The following is a 23,508-nucleotide window of genomic DNA, read 5'->3' on the forward strand; positions in this document are numbered from 1 at the left end:
TTGCCAATGCCCAGTATAGTACCTTGCATAGGAAGGAACTGGATAAATGTTAACTGAATGGAATATTTAATTTTGAGATAGTGATATTTATCTCAAGTAAAGGACTAGCTCCAAGGACTTAAATGTAAATTATTATGGTAACTTTCATTTGCAGAGATTCTTTTTACTTCCCAAGAGCTATCAACATCTGTGCTCGTTTTTTGTTTTTTTTTTTTAATTTTTTTTTTTTATTTATTTATGATAGTCACAGAGAGAGAGAGAGAGAGAGGCAGAGACACAGGCAGAGGGAGAAGCAGGCTCCATGCACTGGGAGCCTGATGTGGGATTCGATCCCGGGTCTCCAGGATCGCGCCCTGGGCCAAAGGCAGGCGCCAAACCGCTGAGCCACCCAGGGATCCCTGTGCTCGTTTTATTCTCCCAAGATCCATGAAGTGACTGCACACATTTTTATAAAAGGCAGCTTGTAACAAAGCAAGCTCGTTTCTGCTCCAGGGCCACTGCTCTTGAAATTCCCTTCCAAAGGGCCCCTGGGTGGCTTAGTCAGTTAAACAACTACCTTCTTCTGGGTTCGTGGTCTCAGGGTCCTGGGATTGAGCCCCATATCCTGCTCCCTGCTTGGCAGGGAGTCTGCTTCTCCTTCTTCCTCTGCTCCTCCCCCAGCTCCTGCTCACATTCTCTGTCTCAAATAAATTAAAAAAAATTCTCTTCGGAAATGCTCTTCCTGGGATTCCTGAGTGGCTCAGTGGGTAAGTGCCTACCTTTGGCTCAGATTGTGATCCCAGAGTCCTGGGATTGAGTCCCACATTCAGGCTCCCTGCAGGCAGCCTGCTTCTCCCTCTGCCTTTGTCTCTCTCATGAATAAATAAATAAAATCTTTTCTAAAAAAAGGAAATGCTCTTCCCATGGATATTTATACCTTGTTACTTCATTTCACTCAGGTCCCTACTAAAATGTCACCGGAGAATGTAACTCTAAAATAGTCCCTACTACACACACTTTCCAACCCCCACTTTCACTGTTTTTTTTTTTTAAGATTTTATTTATTTATTTATTTATTTATTTATTTATTTATTTATTTATTTATTTATTATTTATGATAGTCACACAGAGAGAGAGAGAGAGAGGCAGAGACACAGGCAGAGGGGGAAGCAGGCTCCATGCACCGGGAGCCCGATGTGGGATTCGATCCCAGGTCTCCAGGATCGCGCCCTGGGCCAAAGGCAGGCGCCAAACCGCTGCGCCACCCAGGGATCCCAGATTTTATTTATTTATTCATGAGAGAGAGACATAGGCAGAGGGAGAAGCAGGTTCCTCGCTGAGGGGGACTGACCCCGGGACCACGACCTGAGCCAAAGGCAGACAGACGCTCAACCACGGAGCCACCCAGGCGTCCCTACTTTCACCGTTTTATTATTATTTTTACTAGTAGTACTAGACCCTCGTTCACATATTCAGGTCATTTTCACTCTCATTTCCCCAACTAAAATTTAAGCAAGGACTTTTTTTCACTTGGAACTACGCTGGTACAAAATAAGACCTCCATAAGTATTTGTTGAATGAATGATTCCTACAGCGCACAGAGAAGACAGCTGACCTGTCCACAGTTGCACAAAACTAGTGACCAAATCTCACTGCAACTTCCCGCTATAACGCAGGCTCTCAAACGAATACAAAATAAAGACGAAAGGAGCTCGGTAAAGAAGGGGTGAAGAACGCACAGATGGAAGAGGGAGTAAGACAACGACCTCTGTCCAGGGAAGGGGTTTTTACGGACGATCAACATTTATGCCCTCCCTCCCCACGCTCCCGGAATAGAGGTATGTGCTGTCTTTCCTTTCCCGCTCCACGCCTCAGTTTACCCATCTACAAAGTGAAAGGGGCAGAAAGTCTATAATGTCTCTTCCAGACTGGACATTACTTCCCATCCCGCCCGGAGCAACTTTCTCCGCCGTTGACCGCGCGCCAGCTCACCTGCCGCCCGCTCGGCCTAAAGCTCCAAGTCCGCGCCCGAGACCGCGCTTCCGCCCCACGCCGCCGCACCGCTGCGCCCGCCGAACGGAAGGACCCCGCAGACGCCGCCGTCGCGTTGCTGCCCCGAGGACAGCCCTCTGCCTGAGGACCGGCTAGGAGGAATGCCGGCCGCGGATCCAGGAACCGGCGACGTGGAGTCGTAGGCCCCGAAGCCAAGGTGTGGGCTGCTCCAAAGAGACGGACGCCTGAGGAGGCACGAATCTGGACAGGCGCCTCGAAGCCACCCTGAAAGGGGGCCTTCGGGATGATCACGTGGTCAGGCTGCTGGAGCAGTTGCTGAGCAACCACGGCTGCTGGGCGTGGTCTACGCCGAGCCGTGCGGTTCTGGTGGTGCGACTGAGTATTCTCAAGGAAAGCAAGGGAATCTAGGCCTGAGGTCCTGGGGTGAAGGGCTGGGGGGCGGAGGGTTAGTTGTTCTCTCTCATCAATGACTGGGGAGGGCTCAGAACTGGACAGGAGCCGGGACACCTGAGTTCAGTTCCCGGCCTACCCAGCCCCTCCCCCTCCTGGCCTACTGCGCTGGGGTAGAGGGAAAAAGCTCTATGAGGTTGCTAGCAGACCTCTTGCTTCCCTGCCCCGTTGATGATGACACCACCACAAAATCTAGCTCAACGCACCGAAAGTCTGAGGTTCAGAGAGGTCTCATAGCAAGTAAATGGCAGAGCCACTACTACTAAAACCTGCATAGATGATTTCCCTGTAGAAAGGATCAATCAGCCTCACATGCAGAGGCCGCAGAAGTACCAGGGCAGAACTAAAGCCATTGCTCAAGTGACCTGTGCTCCAATTAGTCTGAACAGAGGGATCATTGAGCCCCTTCTCTGCCACTTCTGCGTGATTTCGTACTTAGTCCTTGCACCTGGTTTGGGTGAAAACTATCATTCCCCATGACAAAATTTAAATGATGGGTGAAATTTCATCCCTCGGCTCAGGAGCATAGTTAACAGTAGTTCTGCTTTTGTGGAAGTTCCTTTGTCATAGCACCTCACTATAGAGTGAGCCCATGTGGAAGAGAGAAGGGACTTAGTTCCAAGATCCAAATGTCGCCTCAGTGGAAGCTCCAAAATTGAAATGCTTTCAGAGGCAGAGAACAAAATTACCACTGGAAGCCGAACTGCAAGTAAGAACTCTGTGTTCTATTTCCAGTGACAAGTCTTAAGCAACTCCTCACTGTGCAACTCAGCTCCCCTCAATAAAGTAGTGGAGAATTAGATTGTTGTAACACCCTCCAAAATAAGTAGAAAGATATCCCAAAATAAGTGCTTTGGGATCATTTTGCAGGCTGGCAAAAAATGCAGACACGTCCTTCCCCCTGATACATGTCATCCACAGATGTCCATTCCCTTTGCCTTCCTAGAAACAGGCCATGGAAAGGAATGACATCATTGACTTCAAGGCCTTGGAGAAAGAGCTGCAGGCTGCGCTCACCGCTGATGAGAAATACAAACGGGAGAATGCTGCCAAGTTACGGGCAGTGGAACAAAAGGTGGCTTCCTATGAGGAATTCAGGTTGGCTTAATGCTGTTTTTCTCAGACCCTCCCATTACAATGGATGATACTGGGTAAGAGCATGTGCTTTGAAGTCAGACAATTCTGGTGTCAGTGCTGGCCCTGCCTTCTGCTACCTGTGTGATTTATTTTTCTTTAAGATTTTATTTATTTATTCATGAGAGACACATAGAGAGAAGCAGAGACATAGGCAGAGGGAGAAGCAGGCTCCTTGCAGGGAGCCTGATGCAGAACTCGATCCTAGGACCCCAGGATCACGACCTGAGCCACCCAGGTGCCCCTACCTGTGTGATCTTATGCAAGTTATTTAACCTCTTGAAGCCTCTGTTCCTCGTGTGTAAAAGAGAATAACCTATTTTACAAGTAAATAAATTATTACATGTAAGATTTCAAGCACAATATCTGGCACATGGGGGGTGCTCAAAAACTGTCAGCCACTGTTGCTGTTAGGTTTCGCTGGTAGGTTTCACCTCTGTTAGGCAAAGTCCAGCCACCTCACATCCACGGATAGCAATAAGACTATGCTCCACTCTGTCCTTTGCCCACAGGGGTATTGTCCTTGCATCACATCTGAAGCCACTGGAGCGGAAGGACAAGATAGGAGGAAAGAGGACTGTACCCTGGAACTGTCACACTACTCAGAGAGGGACCTCTCAGGATGAGGCCACTGAAATCACCCAGGTAGGTGAGGCCTAGCCTTTTCAGACCAGTAGGATTCTCTGCTCTGAACCTCCAATCTGGTCTTCTTACAATACATAGTTCTTGTTAAACCGACAGAGACAGGTTTCTGTCTCCAATTCCAGAAAGAAAAGCAACTAGCAGATGATGAGGGTGAGTTAAACTGGGCAGAACAAGTCAGAAAGGTGACCGGGCTGGATGGCTCAGTGGTTGAGTGTCTGCCTTGGCTCAGGTCATGACCCCCGGGGTCCTGGGATCAAGTCCCAAGTCAGGCTCCCTGTAGAGAGCCTGCTTCTCCTTCTGCCTGTGTCTCTGCCTCTCTGTGTGTGTCTCTCATGAATAAATAAATAAAAATCTTTTTTAAAAAAAGGAAAGGGAAAGATGGGTTAGGCAGGTCTTCTCCACTCACTCCTTTGACTTGTGCTCCCAGATCAGATTTGAGTTGCTCTGCCCCCGGGTTATACAGTATATAGTGTAATGATCCTGTGGCAATGTTAAGAGAGAGACCCAGTCTGTCAGATTTTTAACACTTGCCTTGAATTCCTTTTTGTCTTTCTGAGGTGTCCAACCATCCCCTCTGCCCTGCTCAGAGTAAAGCCTGACTTACACTCATAGAACAGGGCTAGGTCCACATTCATCAATGGGAAAATCGTGGTACACCTGAGATTCTCAAATCATGTTCTGGGTTCCTTGGGCCCTCCTTCCCTATGCCACTCCCAGTTCCCTGATCTGAAAACCAGGTTCACAGGGACCACAGCCTACCCAGTGCTCAGAGAGCAACACTAGAGCTAAGATGAAAACCCACAGGCTCCCCTCGCTGTCACTGACTTGTTGGCACAGAGCAGCTGGAAGAGCTCAGGACTTCCTGTCTTTCCTTGTGATCCAGGTGAAAACACTTTTCCAGCCTGAGACCTCCGCAGAGTTCTACCGTGATTGGCGGCGGTATTTGCGGAGTGGGCCAGAGCGCTACCAGGCCCTGCTGCAGCTCGGAGGTCCAAAGCTGGGTCATCTCTTCCAGACGGACGTGGGGTTTGGACTTCTAGGGGAGCTGCTGGTGGCACTGGCTGATCATGTGAGGCCAGCCGACCGGTTGGTGGTACTAGGGATCCTGCGCAGCCTGGCGGGCACCGGGCGCTTCACTCTGAACCTGAGCCTGCTGAGCCATGTGGAGAGAGAGAGCTGCAGAGGCCTGTTTCAGAAGCTGCAGGCCATGAGTGCTCCCAGATCCACAAAGGGGGGCTTCAGCCAGGTGGAGTGGGGTCTGGAGGAGCAGCCTGGTGTGCTCCAGGAGGAGGAGAGGCTCCTGAAAGAGCTGCTAGGGGTATACCGGGTGGATTGATGGGGTCAGTTGCCTTCAGAGGACCCCAGTGGCCCCTGAAAGCATTTTTTGTTTGTTGAAGGGGGCTCTTCAGGACTGTAATGAGAAGCCCACACCTAATCCCCTTCTCAACTTGGAATTTTCAGAGCAGATGCGGGAATAGAATCTTCCCCATTTCTCAGGGCACCCTGGAGGCTCAATATTCTGTACTATGTAGATCAACAGGATGGACAAGGGCCCAAGAACTTGAAAGAATTTTGCTTGCCATCCTTAGAGTCTACCAAGCCTCCCATAGGCCCTGAGAGATTAATGTGTGCCCAACCAAATGCTGGCTATACCCGTTGAAGCCTCTATTCAAAATAATAGTAGTAGTAGTAATAGTAATAATAGTAATAAATAAGAAGAGGAAAGAAAAGAAAAATAAAAAACAAATTCATTCATCTTCCATGGTAAACAAATACTGATCTCCACAGCTCTTAACAGGAATACCCCAAACCAGTGAATGGACATTTAATTGGCAAATAATCAAATGCTACCTCATTGAGGTATACTATTTCCTCAGGGGCTGAATTCCTGCGCTGGGGAGCCTGGGAAAGCCCCAAGCCATCAGCTTAGGTCTGGCCAGCCTCCCAGGCTTCAGATGGCCAGATATGCAGGCAGGTGGGCCTTCTTCAATTCCTGGATTAACCAAAGGAAGACCTTTCCACTAACCAGGCAGGCAGGGCCTGAAGCAGGAAGGCAGAGATTTTCCTGTTCTGGCACGTGTGCCCTTCTCATTCCGGTTTCTCTTGACCCATTCTTGGGCGAGTGCCAGTGTTCTAGAAAGGGGAGAGAGGGCTAGGTTCTAGAATGGTTTTCCCTTAAGATCACATCTGGAACATGAGAAGGGCATCTTGTACATCAGCTGGGAATAAATTGCCTGGCCTTTGGCCACTTCCTCTGCAGATTCTTGCTTCTCTTCCTGGCTACTTAATCCTTTCTCATATAAATACCCACTCCTGGAAGTGATTTCTAGAAGTCCTGTAGGCCTTTCAGTGCCTTGGCTTTGCCCTGCCCCCCCGACCATTGCCTCTTGTGGGCATGAACATGGCCCACCCCACTGTGCTCCTGTGGGTGTGGGGGAGTCTCCAGGCCTTTGAACTTGTGGAGAAGGAGAATATTTTTCAGAGGACCCCTTGCCCCGCGTTTCTGATATTTGACAATGCAGCCTACCTGGCCGACATGAGCTTCGAGCTTCCCTGCCACTGCAAGCCTGAGGAGGTGTCTGCTGTGGTCTGGTACTATCAAAAGCACCTGGGCAGCCGCCACACCAAAGTGCTAACAGACTTCGACGGGCGGGTGCTGACAGAGGAATCCCAGGTGCGTGTGGGCAGCGACATGCTGGTTCGTTTCAGCATCCGCATGTTCAGCCTGTTGGTTTTCCGGGCCCAGCCTGAGGACTCGGGCTTGTATTTTTGTGGCACCCGCAAGGGGGACTACTTTTATGCCTATGATGTGGACATCCAGAGCAGTGAGGGAATGGTGGCCACCTTCAAGGACCAGGGCCAGGAGCCCATTCCAGATGAGCACCGCGGGAACCTCCACATCTTCACCACCTTCTGGGAGTGGACCCCTTGTGACCGCTGTGGGGTGCGTGGGGAGCAGTGGCGCATTGGCCTCTGCTACTTGCAGAGCCCAGATCTCTCCCCACGTTACCACAAGACACTGCCTGATGTGGTGTCCTGTGGTTCACAGGCTGTGCCCAGAAAGCTTCGGGCCCAGACCAGGGAGCATACACCCGAACTACTGGTTCAGAGCTGTGTGGTGCCCTGTGAGAAGAAGGTTCAGGACGGCCTGATGGCCATCTTCAGCTATGTGGCCAAGGTGGGCAGCCGGCCCTGGGTGCCTGAGGTCCCCATTCAGTTCCATGAGCAGAGGCTAGGCCATGGACTCATTATCTCCTGTCCTGGGTCCCGGCCCGAGCACGCTGTGGCCTGGGACAAGGACCACCAGTACCTCTACCGCACACAGTACCTGAAGGGCGTCAACAGGTCCATGAGAGTGTTCATCGACCACGGCAACCATCTCCACATCCGTTTCACCCAGCTGAGTGACCGGGGCATCTACTATTGCTGGCGGCAGGGGGTGCGGGTTGCAGGGTTCCGACTGGGTGTTGCATCTCGGGGCAGCTACCGGGTCTCATTCTCAGACCCGGAGACTCGCTTTGCTATGGAGCTCACCCTACTAGGCTACCTGTTCATCACGGCTGTCTTTGTCACCATTCACCTCTGTAGGTGCTGCTGTTACTTATTTCACTGTTGTCCCAACTTCTCCCCTTAGATCCCCCTTTTTTCCCCACCTCTGAAGACCAGCTGTGCTCAGATGTGTTTGTTAAATGATGCCGGATGCCTCTGGGTGGGCATCCCAGGCTGGGCTGTGTGGCAAGGGGGGTGTGGACAAATCTGTTAGTTACAACCTGCTCCTGGCAGGTGGAGAAGCCTGAGGCAGGTAGGAGATGGGGGGGCTGAGGCCAGTATGGAAGTAGCTAGGGTGCACGTCTTCCAACTTCACGCTCAGAGAAGGAAGAAGTGAACCTAGTATTTATCAAATGGCCTTTTTGATGCTGGAACAGTGTTTGAGGTGCTTTATTTTCTTGTCTTGGAGGATTGCTAAATAGGCACTGGTTGAATTAGGGGTAGCAGGGAGAGGAAGAGGGAGTGGGGGAGCCTCATATATGTTCTTGTCTCCACAATGGCAGGTTTGAGGGAAAAGGTAGAGACTCGTACAGGAGAAATGGGTGAGGAAAGTGGAGTTCAACATCAGGGTTTTTCCCAGGGCTGGGGACTGAGTGAGAAGAGGGGCAGGGGGCACCAGGGCTGCCATGGGGAGCATGGTTAGAGCTGGGATTTGTCATGTGCCTGCTGCTTGGGGGTTTGGGGTCCCAAGATGATCAGCAATAAGAAGCAAGTTGAGTCTTGCCCAAGGCTACTTCCTGCCCTCTCCCCCAGCCCCAGCCTCCCCTGAAAAGATCAGAGTCCACTCTGGGAAAGGCCACAGCAATTGTCTTTATTTACCTTAGTAAGTAAAGGCTGCAGTGGTACCCCGAGGGTTAGCAGCAGCAGGTGGCAGGAGGGAGTGAGGGGAAGGGCACCAGGTCTTGGAAAGAGGGAAGGACTCTCACTTTTCTGGCCTTGGAGGGGTATGGAGGACCCTGGAGCAGACCCTCTCAGCCCTATTTGTGGGCACAGATAGTCCTGTGCCTGCCCCTCATCCCCAGTCTTCCCATGGAAAGCAGAGCACAAACCAGTCTTCATTCTGTTTGTGCCTCCATTCCCCAAACGATAAAATATAGTGCTACCTACAGTATGAGGGTACATTTTGCATTGGAGTAGGAGGGGAACCACAAGAGCCCTTGGGTTAGGAAAAAACAGCAGGTCACTGGAGGGTAGGAATTATCTGATGTAGGACAGTGGCTTCACCCAGCAGTGTTACTGGGGTTGGGAGGCAGCAGCTACAGTGGCTCAGAGGTCTGGGTGGGGGAATTATGCAGCAAGGAGGGAGGCTTTAAAATAGGAACAAAGTGTGCCTTGCCCCTGGGGACAGCAGCCCCTCTCTCTAGTGTCAGCATCTTCAAGAGGATGAATCACTTCCTTGATTCCCACGACCCAGAGGCCAAGTGTATCTGGTTGCCCATAACCCCCTACTCTGATGTCTAGCATCATCCTAACTGCCTCCTCTACCTTCTCCTCTTGCCTCCCCTCCAGCCTTATGGAGGGAGGATTCCTGGGCTTGACCTCTCTGTATCCAAGCTAGGGGCCAGGCAGCCCCCCTCTACTCCTTCCCAGCACCCCATCCCTCTCCACTTACACTATAGATCCTCCAAGTGCTGAGAATCAAGCTCCCACACGCCCATGGCATGCCCAAAGCATGCCCACATGTCAGCTCAGTGGGACTGAGACATTTGAATTGTCACTCAGGAGGCCCCTCTGGGATCTGGGCAGACCAGGCATTCTGTCTGGGGACTACTCCAAGTGGCAGGATGTCCCCACCCAGTCTCAGACTCCTCAGGGTCAGTCTAGAATAAGAAACCTCTGACCTCTGACAGGCTATCTTGCCTGTGGGGAGTTGCCCTTCCTGTCTGAGTCTCTGTTTTCCTCCAACAGCCTGAGGAAACTCTAAGGCCCACTTCCCAGATACCCCCAGGGACCTCCAGTTCTGGCAACAGTTGCCATGACAACAGGGATTAGGGCTATGGAGGGTGATTTATTGGGTCCCCTGACCTCAACTTCTTCCTCCCACAGTTCTAACCCAAGCTCCTGGCCACACCCCTTCAGACCACCCCTTTGGGTGGGGAGTGACTTGTTAGTTGGAGTTATTGGGTGCAGGGTAGGTGCCCTCTGGCAGGCCTAGTCCCGATGGAGCCTAGAGCAGCAAGCTAGCATAGAGGTGGAGGGACGAGGGGAGCAGCTGGGGCAGGTGGGAACTCAGGTCTGGGGAAGTCAGCTATAGAGGAGGGGCAACAATCCCATCCGCTCAGACCCCTCAGGCTGTGTGGGACATGGACCACCAGGTGGGTCCTGCTTCACATCACCTCCTTGTGCTCCTGCTTGGATTCCTTAATGACCTGCAGGGTACAGAGAGAAGTGTACAACAGTTAGGGGCTCACACAGACACCAGGTCCACCACTGCTAGGCTATGCGACCTTGGAGAAATCCCCAGCTTTCCTGGGTCTTTCTGTTCTGTGATAGTAACCAGAACCCCCTCACACAGCTGCCAGGAAATGAGGGAACACTTGCAAGCATTTAGCACCATGCCTGGTCCATGATGAACTGATGTGGTAAGTTAGCTAGCTGCTGTCACTGGCGTGGCAAGGAGGGGCTATGCCAAATCCCCCCTTCCTGTTCCTCTGGCAGGTTCCTTTTATCAAGCTGGAAATTGAAAGCTGGGAGTGAAGGCTACTAACTTTATTTTCCTTTCTCTCTCTCCCCAGGCTAGAGTCTGAGGGCACCTGAGTCTGAGGGTACCTGAGTCTGAGGGTGAGACAGGGAGAAAGTCCAAATCAGGACTCCATCTGGTGGCCTAGACACCCAGGGTCCCTAGAACTGCCAGTGGAGGGGATTGGGAATTGAATTATATCCCGGTTCCTTCCCCTCTTCCAGAGCCTCCCTGGGAAGCTCTTCTGAGTAATTGAGAACCTTCTATGTGCCAGTTCAGGCTTTCTTCCAAAGTCTGGCCTCAAAAATTCCTGGAGGCAGCCAGAGGCTGATAGGGCCAGAATCTCAGATCTGACCTTACCTCTCCATCCCGCATCTCCACGGTCTTTACCACAATGTTCCTCTTGAGGTGGCCTTCTGACACGGACTTGGTGTCCAGGCTGGTTTCTGCAGTCATGGGGACAGGAGGCCCTTTGTTGGCTCTTGGGCCACTAAACATCCTCCCCCACTCCCAGCTTCCCTATGAAACCCACAGTTTTGGGAATTGAGTATGAAAGTCTGTCCAACCAGGCAGAGAGGGCTAGGCTCTTTCAAGGGGGCTGGAGACCCCCCCAAGTTCCCACAGTGCTAGGCAAGACCTAGCTGTTCCAGCCAGTGCTTTGCTCACTTCCCTGGCCTGGCTGCATTTTGGTCCCTCTGCCAGCTCTGACCTGGCACCTGGCTTTCTGACAACCCAGTGCTGTGCCGAGGAAGGAACACACGGGCTTTGAAATCAGGTGGGCCAGAGCTCGAGTCTCAGCTCAGCCTCAAGGCTGTGAGCAAGGTAATTTACCTCTCCCAGCCTCAGTTTCCTAATCTGCAAAATGGGGGTGATGGTATCTACTTCTCTAGGTGGGAGCAAGGAGTCAGTTTACTGAAATAATACATGTTAAGTGCCTAGCACATACTAGTGCTCAATATACACGGGTCCCTTTCCTGTTCTCCTTCCCTTCTACTTCTCTCTGCCACTTCTCTGGTCCCTACTGACCCTTTACTGTTTGGCACTTGGCAGTATTACCTTGACCTGCTCTGCCTGGTTAAACTTCCGATGCTGAACTGAGCCCCAGGACATGCAGATCTAGGGTTCCTAGATTTCTAGAGCAGAATTTTTTTTTTCCCCTTAGATAAGAATCATGTGAGGGCCACATACAAGTAAGAAGTAATTTAGTTTTCCCCCCCTCAGAGAGAAAAATGTAATATGTCACTCTCACTAATATTTAAAATTAAGAGAAGGGAGCATAAAACTTTATTCACTCCAAGAGCAGCAGTCTAGGGGGAAATACTCCTCTGGGCTGAATCAGCACTGAGCTGAGCTGTGGAGCCTCAGGGACAGATGTATCGAGCAGAGAACCTGGCCACCAGGCACGGCAAAACCCAAGGGGCCCTCCCACTGATGGGGAAGAGGTGAGGCAGAGGCTGGCATTTGCTCAGAGGCCCCAGAGCATCTCGTCTGAGCACCAGAGGATATATCACTTTGAACACCAGCCAGCTCTGCTAGTTTAACCAACATTTACCCTGTGCCAGGTCCTGGGCTGGGCACTGAAGTTGCTGGGATAATGACACAAGCGTGGCCCTTTAGGGAAACCCGAGAGGAGGGAGCCCAGGAGGGCAGGGCAAATGGGCCTGGTGAGGCTTGCTCCCTGTCAGGCTGAGAAATGCACCGTGTCAGAGGCAGGCTGCTAACCGAGAGCCGGCGGGGCTCCATTTACAATCTGGTGAGCCTGTATTGGTATAACTTGTATTGTGAGGCTTTTGAGATGTCTTGTGACCTTGTGACTTTCCCCTTCTTTGGTGCTTTTGCCCCCTGTAGTGACAAGCAGTTAAAAAAAACAAAAACAAAAACATAAAACACTTAGATGGGCAGAGCTTGCTCAGGGATCTGCAGACAGGACAGAGATGGAGACCTTCACCCAATTCTGCTGTAGGATGGGGTGGCAGGGTTAGGGAATGGGACACAGGGCAGAGCAGGACAGGAGCAGCTGCAAGCCCCACCTGGAATGCTCTGAGCTGCTGTGTTCTGGCTGGAAGCTCTGCGGTGAATTATGTAGGCCCCCAAGGAGAGCCCTGGACCGGACCCCTTTGCCCTGGTCCTCAGCCCCAGGCCAAAGCAGCTGCCCACACTGGGGGAGGGGGCAGGAATCCAACACCTTTGCCCACAAGGCCCTGCTGTACTGACCTCGGATCTGCAAGTTGGAGAAGGTCTGCACGGGAATGGTGATGCTGAAAGATAGCAAAGGTGGAAGAGTGACCGGGCTGTCCAAGGACATCCTTGGGGCCAGGTCCCGGTCTAGGGTTATCAGGACAGCCTCCAAGCTCTTCTCTTTGCCAGGAAGAGCTGAGCCCATCTCCTGGCTTTCCCCAGCAGCCTACATGCTCCCTGGGGCTCCAAGAGTCTGCAAGGGGCTTGGGTGTTGTCTGCCAGAGGCACATCTCTGTTTGAAAGAGTGGAGGCCTGGAGGATGGCAGAGGGGGAGAGGAAGTGGTGAAGAAAGTTCTGAGGAGGTAAAAGAGAGGGTCAGGGGAAAAGTCCAATCTTCATTGGGAGGGTGGGGAGTAAGCCTCTTAGTTTGGGGGAGGTAACCCAAGTCCTCACCCTATGACCTCACCGACACCAACTGAATGGAATCCATTAATTCATTCACCAAACATTTATGAGTACCTACTGGGCACTGGGATAGGAGGGGGCACAACACAAACTGAATACGACAGTCCCTGATGGAAGCAAGGAGACTCCAGGGAGGGGCAGCAGGGAGGACAGCCCTCCCCAACCACGCCCCTGGTGGCCTCTCACCGGTTCTCCTCGCCCTCCAGCAGTTTCCTGTAGGTGGCGATCTCAATGTCCAGGGCCAGCTTGACATTCAGCAGGTCCTGGTACTCCTGCAGATGGCGGGCCATCTCATCTTTGAGGTTCTGTCCCTCCTCCTCCAGCCGGGCTAGTGCCTCCTGGTAACTCGCCGCCTCCCTCGCATGGCGCTCCTCCTGCTCCCGCATCTGCCTCTCCAGGGACTCATTCTGCAGGGTGGAGCCGGCAGGTGCCTCGGGGAGGGATCACTGCCCGCCCCCCCTGATCCCCAGCCTCCCCTGTGGCTCCCCGCCCAGTAAGTGTGCAGCGCCCCTGCCCTCCGTCCTGTCCCCGCCCCTGGCTGGCAGGTCCCCCAGGCTCAGGCTGGCGCACCAGCATCTGCCCCGCTGCGGCCCTGCCCGCGCTCACTGTGCCGCGCAAGGACTCCAGGTCGCAGGTCAAGGTCTGCAGCTGGCGACGGTAGTCGTTGGCCTCGTGCTTGGCCTGGCGGAGCAGCTCGGCGTTGCGGGCAGCGGCGTCGGTCAGGTCCGCGAACTAGGGCGGAGAGCACTAGTTCTCTGTGGAGAACTGTCGAGGAAGCTGTGCGGGCTGGTGGGTCTCTGGGAATTCAGGGAGATGGCCAGGACCCCAGGCTTGGTGTCCAGGTCTCCCCGGGACTCTGGCCCTGGGTGGGATTATTCCCAGTGACCGTGACCCATGAACAGAAGGCTCAGAAGGCCTCTGCTAGGGCTCCGGCAACTAGCACAGTGCCTGGGCAGGGAGTGAAGAAACCAGTGCTGGCAGCGGAATCCAGAAACTCCTGTGCTGGCAGCCTTCCAGGAGCCTGAACCGAACCCCCCCCCCTCCCCACCGTGGACAGGGATTTCTGGTGAGCAGTACCCTGGGTTCTAAAAGTCCTTTCTCCCCCTAGCTGGCAGTGAAGCTCTCATGGCTCCATCAGGCCTTGACCTTCTCAGAACCATCACTGGCTTCTGCCACTCACACTCCTTAGCTCGGATGCTGGGCTGGCATCTCTGGGCCCCTGCCTCTCTGTGCTTTCTTACCCTCGGAATGCTCCTCCCCTCTTCTTTTCATGTTCTTTGGCTGCCAGTCTTTCCTAGCCCAAATGCCCTCCCTTCTATGGTATGTTCCCCATGTTGCATATAAGCTGCCCAGCGGTGTTCTCTCTAGACATCATATTTGGGTGCACATCACATCTCCCTGGTTTGACAGGTCTCTGTATCCTGGGCAGTGCTGACATGCAGTGGATGCCCAGTGACCCAGGATACAGACAACAGAGGCATCAAGAACGCAGGCTCCCAAGTGTGATGGCTAGGGTTAGACATCCAGCTCTACCACTTAGGAACTGTGTGACTTTGGTCAAACTAGTTAACCTCTCTGGACTTCAGTTCTCTCATCTGTCGAGGAACACTACTTTCTTTGTAGTAAGATAATGTATGCAAAGCACAGGGCCTGGCATACAATGTTGGCTAATAATAGTAATAATAACAATAATAATGATAGTAATAGTAATAAGTACTTATTGGAGGAGCACATGGGGAACGCAGTTGGTTTAGCATCCGACTCCTGGTTTCAGCTCAGGTCATGATCTCAGGGTCATGAGATCCAGCCCTGTGTGGGGCTCTGCACTCAGCCTGGAGTTTGCCTGAGATTCTTCCTCCCTCCCTCCCCCTCTGCTCCTCCCCCTACTCACACTCTCTCTCAAATAAAATCTTTTTTAAAAAGTACTTATTGCAAGTAATGGTGACTGTGTGACCCTGGGCAAGCCCCCTCATTTCTCTGGTGAAGGTCAATGACCTGGAGAGGATCCTCTCCTAGCGTCCCCCACCCTTATTCCCTGATTCTCTTGTATAGAGCCAGTAGGGCTCCCTGGAGGAAGCAGCCTGGCCCACAGTCAGCGCTACCTTGGACCGGTACCATTCCTCTGCCTCATGCATGTTGCTGGATGCCATGGCCTCGTACTGCGTACGGATTTCTCTTAGGGCTGCTGTGAGGTCCGGTTTGGCCACATCCAGCTCCACATGGACCTGCTGCCGGGCCAGCTGCTCCTGGAGCTCCTGCACCTCCTGGCCAGGAGAGAAGGGATGCCAGGGCTTGGGGCCTAGGCTGCAACTGGCATTTCCCCACAATATCATGCCCTTGCCTGCCTGCCCCTTGGACATTGATGTTAGCTAAGGGAAATTGGGCAGTCCTATCAGAGGAAGTGGCATGGCCCAGGCCAGGGGAGGCAGAGGGTAGTTTGGGGGCCTCATGGTGTCCTCCTCCCAGGTTCCACCAGGCAGGAGCACTGAAAGTGTGCCTGTGTTCTTATGGAGAGCAACTGAGTCCCTGTGGTGTGGGTGTGTCTGCAGGGTCCCAGGTTCCATGGCATCATAGATTATGAATCTATAATCTGAAGTCAGATCTCAGTGGTGTCTTTTTAAAATGAGTGGCTCGGGCAGCCCTGGTGGCGCAGCGGTTTAGCGCCGCTTGCAGCCCGGGGTGTGATCCTGGAGACCCTGGATCAAGTCCCACATCAGGCTCTCTGTATGATGCCTGCTTCTCCCTCTGCCTGTGTCTCTACCTCTCTTGCGCCCTCTCTGAATAAATAAATCTTTAAAAAAAATAAAATAAAAAAAAAATAAAATGAGTGGCTCGCATTTAAATGGAGACAGGTGGCAGTGGGGGTGATGTCAGAGAGACTATGTGACCTCAGCAAGTCACATATCTGGGCTTCGGCGTCCTCCTCTGTGAAAAGGAAATAATACCGGAAGGGTTCCTATCACACAGGGCTGTTGTGAAATAAAAAATGGGGTGGGGCACCTGGGTGGCTCAGTGGTTGAGCGTCTGCCTTTGGCTCAGGTCTTAATCCTGGGGTCCTGGAATCGAGTCCCACATCATGCTCCCCATAGGGAACCTGCCTCTCCCTTTGCCTATGTCTCTGCCTCTCTATGTCTCTCATGAAGAAATAAAATCTTTAAAAAAAAAGGGGGGGGGCAACAAGTTCTGTTATAATTCTTAGTAAGTGGTGTGTGTCTATGGATTTCATCAGGGGCTAAGGATGCTCTCTTATCTCTCTGTCTGTCTCCCCTATGCTTATTTTCTTTCTGTCTGTCTCTGTCTCTATCCATTTCAATCTCTCTGAGGGCCTTACCTCATCGTGGATCTTCCTCAAAAACCGGATTTCCTCCTCTAGAGACTCAATCTTCCTCTCCAGATCCAGACGGGCTAAGGTGGCTTCATCTGCCTCCTGGAGCAGGGAGGGACGAAAGGCTGCTCTGACCCCAGACTCCTTCTCCCCACTCCCATGTCTTGTCTGGTCCCTCCTTCTGTGGCTGGGGAGAGCAGCACATTGCTCTGGAGGGCTGGGCTTAGGGGCTGTGTGAGTGAGCTGCCATCAACTCTTTACCTCCCTCCCCCATCCCTCTCCTCCACCCCCCTCACCTGTCGATAACTGGCCAGGTTGTTCTCAGCCTCCAGCCTCAGGTTGGTTTCATCCTGGAACCTGGGGTAGGGGGACACATTCCCGGGTGTCTGCCCCAATCTCCCTGGAGGTGGCTGCCAGAGAGACCCCCACCCCTACCCCTAGGCCCAGTGGAATGACAGGAGGAGTGAAGGGCAGAGGGTCCCAGACAGAGCCTTGGCCAGGAGGGTGAGCAGATAAGGGCCTGTGCTTTAACTCATTACTAAAGTGCTTTATCAAGGTTGGTGCACCTGCTCCTGCTCACACAGGCACTTTCACCAACATACACTCACTGCTGCATGCACACTCATCTTCCTGTACTTGAGGGCACACATGCCTGCCCTGCCAGCTCAGCAAAACGCCACGTCCCTGGGGTTTCCTCTGACCTTTGGAAATAGGTTTATTAGAATCTCTACTTCACAGCACTGCAAGCTAAAGTGGCTTGACCAGGATCATAAGCTGGTGACAGGCAGTATCACCTGTGTTTCCAAGCCAGGCTCACCTGCTCTTTTCCTCACCTCCTCCTTTGCCCCAGAGCCCCGTCCTCCTAGTGAACACCAATCTTCCCTTCCCATTTCTCCACTCCACGGGCTCTGCAAGGGCACCAGGCCCAGCGGCAGCGAATGAAACATGAAGACCCTGCCTATGGGGGTCCCTGACTGTTCCCACATGGCTTTCCCCAAAGGGGAGGTGCTGAGAGCACCGTGGCTCCTCTGCAAGAGGTCTTTGGGAGTCAGATCCTTGGGACTCGGCCTCCTCCCAGTCCCTCTCATCATCTTGGGGAGCAAGGACAGCCCTCCCCTCCCGGAGATGGGTAAACAGAGGAGCCAAGGATCACAGAGTCAGAGGCTCCGCCTGAGGTCCTGGGCCTGCGAGGGGCGGGCGTCTTCCCTGCTCCGGAGGTCCCTCACCCCGGGCCCCCTCCTCACTTCTGCCTCAGGGTGCCCAGGTCCTGTGCCAGATTGTCTCTCTCGACCTCCAGCCGGGCGCTGTTGGCAGTGAGTTGGTCTAGCCGCAGCCTTAGCTCTCGCAGCTCGGCCTGGTAGACGTCGGCCAGCTTGGTGGGCTCCTTGGCCCGCAGTTGGTTCAGCTCAGCAGCCAGAGCCTTGTTCTGCTGTTCCAGGAAGCGCACCTTCTCGATGTAGCTGGCAAAGCGGTCGTTGAGCTCCATCATCTCGGCGCGCTCGCTGGCCCGTGTCTCCTTGAAGCCGGTGTTGAGCGCCGCGGCCAGCGAGAAGTCCACCCGGGTTGGCGGCAGCGGCATCCGAGCCACGGAGGGGCGGGGGCCCGGCCCCAGACGGCGGCCAGAGCCCGGGCCTCCCCCCGCCATGTCCCACGAGGAGACGTAGACGTAGGAGCGGCGAGCGGCCGAGGCGACCCGTCTCCTCTCCATGCTGGCCCTGCCCGCTCCCGGGAAGTGAGGGCTTTATGGAGGCGAGGGCTTGCCTGGCACGGCCCGGCTGCCCCTGGCAACGCCCCCTGGCATGGCCTGAGGGGGAGGGGCTGGGCCGCAGCTCCGGGGGGGCTCCTCTCACCCCACCGAGGTCACTGTGCCCAGGGGCTGGGCCTCGTGGGCACGCCAACCCCAGCCGGGTCACAGACAGAGGTGCTGGTGGGCGATGCCTGGGGCCTGATGCTCCATCTGCGGCCCTGACCACTTAGGCAAGGAGGCCCTTTCTCTGGGAAGTTGGGCCAAGAAAGGGCTGGATTAGATGACCTCTGACCCGCTTTCCACCACTTTCCACCTCTTAGATCCCATAAAGCAGGCCTTCCCGGCTCAGCACTCCTCCTAGTGCCTGCTAAGTGCTGGAATTTGCGAACAGCAAATGTGTTCCATACTCTCAAGAAGCAGCCCGTGTTACAGTGCTGAGCCCCGATCCTAGTGGACTGTTGGACTTCTCTGCTCTGAACATAGGCGTCCTGCATTCCTGCTTTCTCCCCCTTCCCCGGAGGTCTGGGGCTGTGGGCTGGAACTGGATACCAGCCCTTTGTCTAGAGGGTCATTTGAGGCCTCTGTCCAGCAGGGGGTGGGGGGTGAAGGAAGGGACATAGAAGTTTTGAAGGGGCAAGAAGGGCAGGTGTTGGACTCCCTGGCCTTCTCCCTGGACCACACTTAAGCCCCTGCCTCTGTCCCACCAAGTTCACTTCCCCTGTGCCTGGCCTCTCTGTACCCCTGCCTAGAGCCCGGTCTAGACAGCTACACAAAGCAGTTATGGATGAGCTGGCTGTCCCAGCTCCCATCTTTGTTGCTCCATCCCCCAGTTTCCCCACCACCCCTCACCTCACTTTCACACTGGAGATTTATATCCTTTGAGTTCCCACACATCAGGCTGAGAGGATGGGAAACGCCTCTGGGGATGGGTCATTTTGGGAACCCAGGAGCCACTGGGTCCATATTAGGAGCCCAGGCTGGCGTCTTGTAGCCTGACACTTCAGATCCATCCACCCTTCTCTTCTGATCCCATGGGGCCAGAGCCTCACCCAGGCCCCTCACCCATCTGTGTCCTTGGATTTCTGGGAAGCCTTCCTCTCCCCGCCCCACTGAGGCCAATGCCTGGGCCTCTGATCCCTTCTCCTGGACACTTGCTGAATAGAGCCTTGTTTTCCACCACTGGTCAGGGCGCCACATGGAGAGGGCAGCCCCCGAGGGGCTGTGCTGTTTTTATCCCAAGATGCCAGGCTGTTAGGCAGAGTACAGCCCAAGCCCCCAGCTCAAAGAGCTTCTCGGAAGCATCTGAGGGGGCCCCGGGGGCAGTGGGGAGCAGGCTCTGTGCCCACCCCCGACCATTGTGTCTGTGCCAAGGTGAGTCATTCAGTGGGCACAAGGCAAAGGCCCTGGTAGGGGGGCGGGGGCCAGCCCAGCACTGCAGACAAGGCCTGGCTGCTTGCCCCCTCCCCAGCTCCCAGAGCCAGCTCACACCCCTGAGCTCCAGGCAGGGCAATGCCTCTTACCCCACGCTGGGGAGATACTTGCCACTTGGGCATGTTATGGGCTGCCTGCCTATGTTTTTCCCTGTGAGTCCCAGCACAGAGAGGAAAGGTGAGGGTCCCTAAGTCTTCAGCCACACCTGACGCTGGAACCTGAGCAGTAACAAGTGGAGGGGACTTCTGGGGGAGGGGATGCCCTGTGACTTTTGATCTTGTTGTGGCTCAAGGAGCTGGGAAATGTCAGAGGCATTAAAGGAAGAACAAGATGGGATAAACCCTCTTTGCAACTACTCTCTGTAACTGGGAGGGGGTGTCCTAGCTCTTGGGGCAAGTCACAGTATGCAGCCTTCTCTCTTTGTTCTGGTGAAATCTAGTTGAAATGAGTGTAAAGCAGTCTTGAGGGGAAAAGATGGAACAAGAGCAGGAAGGGCTTGCCAGTGACTCAGTGACTTGTGTGTGTGTGTGTGTGTGTGTGTGTGTATGTGTGTGTGTGACCCAGGCTTATATCAATAGCAGTAGCAGAGAGCCCCCTCGCCCCCGCCCTTTAGCCGTTTCAGCCACTTCCCTGGACCTGCTGCTCCGTCTTCAACCTCCATCTGACCCAGACCCATTCCCTACCCTCACTCCTTAACTGTCCAAAGATGTCCACACAAGAACCTGAGAGGTAGACAGACATGGTTGTGGTTGTTTGCCAAGCTTTCATTATTTTATTTTTTAAAAGATTTTATTTATTTATTCATGAGAATACACAGAGAGGAGAGAAAGAGGCAGAGACACAGGCAGAGGGAGAAGCAGGCTCCATGCAGGGAGCCCGACATGGGACTCGATCCTGAGTCTCCAGGATCACACCCTGGCCTGAAGGCGGCGCTAAACCGCTGGGCCACCCAGGCTGCCCCAAACTTTCATTATTTTATATTACACTTTCATGGTAGGAAAATCAGAAAATATAGATAAGCAAAACGAAAAAATTTAATTAGCCATGATTTTGCCACCTGGAGATAAACACTACCAGATTTCCCCCCATATATATAAATTCTTTTTTTTTAACCAGTGGGCTCATGCTGTACAAATTATTTTGTAATTTGTTTTTTTTTTTACTCAGCAATATGTTGTGAACATCTTTCCATATCAATAAATATTTATCTACATCATCATTTTAACAGCTGCATGGTTTTCCACTGTATGCATTAATTTACCCAAGCCCTATTGTTAGACACACAGTTGTCCCCCCCTCTCCCTCGCCTCCCTCCCTCCCTTTCTCTCTCTCTCTCTGTTCTAGATTACACTATGCTGCATAGTTGCCCCAGGCAGATGCAGTTCCCAGCCTCCACGACTACTTCCATCCTCCTGGCCTGGCTCAGGCCCCATCTATTTCCTTCTTCTCCTGCTTCCCTAATCTAAGGGCCTCAACCTCCAAAGTCTCAAGCCAATTCCTAGACTGACTTCTGCATAAATAGCAGAAAGCTCCTGGCCTTGGAGAGAGGATGCCTGGATGCCTCTACTCAGGGCCTTGAGTCAAGCCATGCCCTGCTTCCAGCCGAGGTGGGGACAGGATGGTCTCTCACCCCTATGCCCCTCCCCTGCATCAGAATTGGCCAGGATGCCCTCCTGCTTCCTGGAACAGATCAGTACCGCACGTGGCTTCAACCCACCCGCAAGGGTGGCCAGCATTTTCTAAAATTTCCAGCCTCTAATTCAAACCACTAGCTTGCTGCCCACCGGCTCCCCTTATGCCCTGGTCTCATTCCCAGTGCCTGGCACATCATGGTGGTCCACAAGCATGGGTGGGCTGAAGAGAACTTGGGTCTCTCTGGTGGACTCCTTGGCTACTACTGAGCCCATTCATCCCCCATGGGCCCCTTCCCTAAGGAAGGGAAGTAGGCCCTGGTGGCCACTAGATGGCAGTGCTCAGCTGCCCAGGTTAGAGCTGCCTCGTGTCCGCAGGGAGAAAGCAGGTCTCACAGCTGCAGGGAGGCATTCTAAAACCCAAATTTCTCTCACCTAGAGGGATCTAGACTTATTATCTAGAGTTGCTTCTAACTGCTATGACAGTGCCCTCTGGAGGCAAGCAGGGCCATGGCCATTCAATAGTTATATGATCTTGGGCGACTTCAGGAACTTTCTCTGAGTTTTCATTTCTACACCTGTAAAATGGGGACTCAAAACACTTGCTTACAAGGTAGTGCTGAGGATAAATTCAGTGAAAGCTGGACACAGGAGTTGCTCAACAAATCACAGCTTCAATTTAATAACACTTACCTGGTGTTTTACCTATTTCTGTGTTAGTGATAGGGTGGTCCTGGAGGGGTATGTGCTGGGCCTGCCAGGAGGCACTGCAGGGTCTTGTTGACTCCTCCAGGGGTGGTCAGGGAACAGTGTATAGGTACCTCCCCAGGATGGTTACCTGGAAGTGTGGTAGGGATGCAGGTTGGCAGCTGCCAGTGGAGAGAAGTTGGGAAGCAGCATCATTTGCCCCTAGACCACTAGTGGTTTGTGGCTTTGGGTCTGCCAGGAAACACACGGGAGTCATCTCTACCTGCTCCAGGGGAGCCTCAGAGTAGAGGCTTGTTACCCAGCCTGCTTTCTCACCTCCTTGACTCCCCCCTGGGACTCTCTGTCCCTCCACCCTTGCCTTTCCCCAGCCAGAGACTGGAGGCCCACAATTCCATCAGTTTGAGAAGCTCTTGGTGTGTTAACACTGTTCCATGGCAGTGAGTCTCCCCTGCAACCTCAGCCTGAGGCTTCCCAAGGAGAGGGACCCCCGTGGATAGGGACTTTCTGATGTTAGGATCTATGTCTTCCCATCAGAATGGAGTCTCCCTAGGATAGGGTTCCTCAGGACACTCTCTTTTCTTCTGAGGGAGCCCCCATGATGCAAGCACCCATGGTCTGCTCTCAGATGGGAGCTCCTCGAGGGCAGGGGCTTCCTCCCCCTTCCATGTGGGAGGAGGGCTGCCTTGGGCCAGGGATGGCTCCTTCTGCCACCTGTCAGCCTCTGTGGAACTGGCTCGGCTGGTGAGCAGTGCCCAGCTCCTGTGGCTATAGGAGGGTTCCTGGATGAACCCCCAGACTCCTTCACCTTTCTTTTCCCTGGCCTCTTGTCAGCATGTTGTCGGAGGCATAAGCTCCCTTACCTCCACAGCCTCAGGGGCCAGGCTGCTGCATTGGGGTTAATAAGCTTGGACCTGTTCTCTCCAGCCCCCTCCCCCAACCCTCTTGGGCGCTCCAGCCTACCCCCTACTTTCCAGCCTCTAACCCCGAGACCTGCTTTTTAATTGCTTTCCCTGATCTGTTCTGCTCCCTGCTCCCCTCCGTCCCCCTGTCTGACTGCGTCCCTCTGGGAGGGCGAGAGGTGGGGGCCAGATGTGTCCCTGGTGGGAGGAGAGGGCTGGCTGGCGGGCAGCCTGTTATTTCCAATCCAGTGGTCCTCCAAATGGACAGGATGAGCCAGGGAACAGGGGTGGAAGGGCTGCGGCTGATCTGGGGGGGGTTGGGGGACTGGCACTTAGGAAGAGCTGGAAAACACAGCCATGGTCTCCAGGACCCCGGGGGTGACTCTGGTCCCTTCCTCCCCCCACAGCCTCAATCCCAAGCCCTCCGAGGTCCCTCATCACTAAAGAACCATGGAGGAGGGGAAGACAACCATAAACTAGACTCTGCCTGGGAACCAGGATCCCCCAAACTTACCTAAAAGCCAGAGGGATGTTCCTTGGAAAACCTGGAGACAGATGAACAGGGGTGTGAGAAGGAGGACTCTTTTTTTTTTAATTTTTTAAATTTATTATTTATGATAGTCACAGAGAGAGAGAGAGAGAGAGAGGCAGAGACACAGGCTCCATGCACCGGG

At 53.5% G+C, this 23,508-nt stretch overlaps 4 protein-coding genes across 13 annotated transcripts in view; 2 read left to right on the forward strand and 2 right to left on the reverse strand.

The window, feature by feature from the left end:
• EFTUD2 (elongation factor Tu GTP binding domain containing 2) overlaps window positions 1-2,130 on the reverse strand; it is a 46,572-nt gene extending 44,442 nt beyond the window's left edge. The window contains exon 1 of one of the 3 annotated variants that reach the window (XM_077853547.1): window positions 1,972-2,130. The gene's annotated coding sequence lies outside the window, so the exon portion shown is untranslated. Of the gene's footprint in view, window positions 1-1,859 lie in introns of all 3 variants that reach the window. The other 2 variants (XM_077853548.1, XM_077853549.1) reach the window with 2 other exon arrangements.
• DNAAF19 (dynein axonemal assembly factor 19) lies at window positions 2,059-6,480 on the forward strand. Of its 6 annotated transcripts, none has more exons than XM_077853559.1 (4): window positions 2,059-2,188; window positions 3,389-3,540; window positions 4,089-4,221; window positions 5,105-6,480. In XM_077853559.1, exons 2-4 carry the CDS (start codon window positions 3,398-3,400, stop codon window positions 5,555-5,557), a joined length of 729 nt encoding a protein of 242 aa, XP_077709685.1. In that variant the 5' UTR covers window positions 2,059-2,188; window positions 3,389-3,397; the 3' UTR covers window positions 5,558-6,480. The 6 variants fall into 6 exon arrangements, with proteins under 6 accessions (XP_077709685.1, XP_077709681.1, XP_077709684.1 ...); XM_077853555.1 differs by lacking the exon at window positions 2,059-2,188 and adding an exon at window positions 2,251-2,407; XM_077853558.1 differs by lacking the exon at window positions 2,059-2,188 and adding an exon at window positions 2,285-2,407 and having other exon boundaries at window positions 3,395-3,540.
• A 124-nt stretch (window positions 6,481-6,604) lies between these two features.
• On the forward strand, window positions 6,605-10,960 carry FAM187A (family with sequence similarity 187 member A). The gene has a single exon (XM_077853553.1). It carries the CDS (start codon window positions 6,617-6,619, stop codon window positions 7,853-7,855), a length of 1,239 nt encoding a protein of 412 aa, XP_077709679.1. The 5' UTR covers window positions 6,605-6,616; the 3' UTR covers window positions 7,856-10,960.
• GFAP (glial fibrillary acidic protein) lies at window positions 8,558-18,148 on the reverse strand. Of its 3 annotated transcripts, XM_077853550.1 has the most exons (10): window positions 17,663-18,148; window positions 16,715-16,775; window positions 16,425-16,520; window positions 15,196-15,357; window positions 13,700-13,825; window positions 13,280-13,500; window positions 12,665-12,708; window positions 12,173-12,292; window positions 10,811-10,896; window positions 8,558-10,139 (listed from the first exon to the last, which is right to left on the reverse strand). In XM_077853550.1, the coding sequence occupies exons 1-10, from the start codon at window positions 18,124-18,126 to the stop codon at window positions 10,098-10,100; spliced, it is 1,422 nt and encodes a 473-aa protein (XP_077709676.1). In that variant the 5' UTR covers window positions 18,127-18,148; the 3' UTR covers window positions 8,558-10,097. The 3 variants fall into 3 exon arrangements, with proteins under 3 accessions (XP_077709676.1, XP_077709677.1, XP_077709678.1); XM_077853551.1 differs by lacking the exon at window positions 12,173-12,292 and having other exon boundaries at window positions 17,663-18,147; XM_077853552.1 differs by lacking the exons at window positions 8,558-10,139; window positions 10,811-10,896 and having other exon boundaries at window positions 12,168-12,292.
• Between the last annotated feature and the right edge of the window lie 5,360 nt (window positions 18,149-23,508).

This window comes from Canis aureus, chromosome 16 (genome assembly GCF_053574225.1).
Source record: "Canis aureus isolate CA01 chromosome 16, VMU_Caureus_v.1.0, whole genome shotgun sequence".
Taxonomy (NCBI): Eukaryota; Metazoa; Chordata; class Mammalia; order Carnivora; family Canidae; genus Canis; species Canis aureus.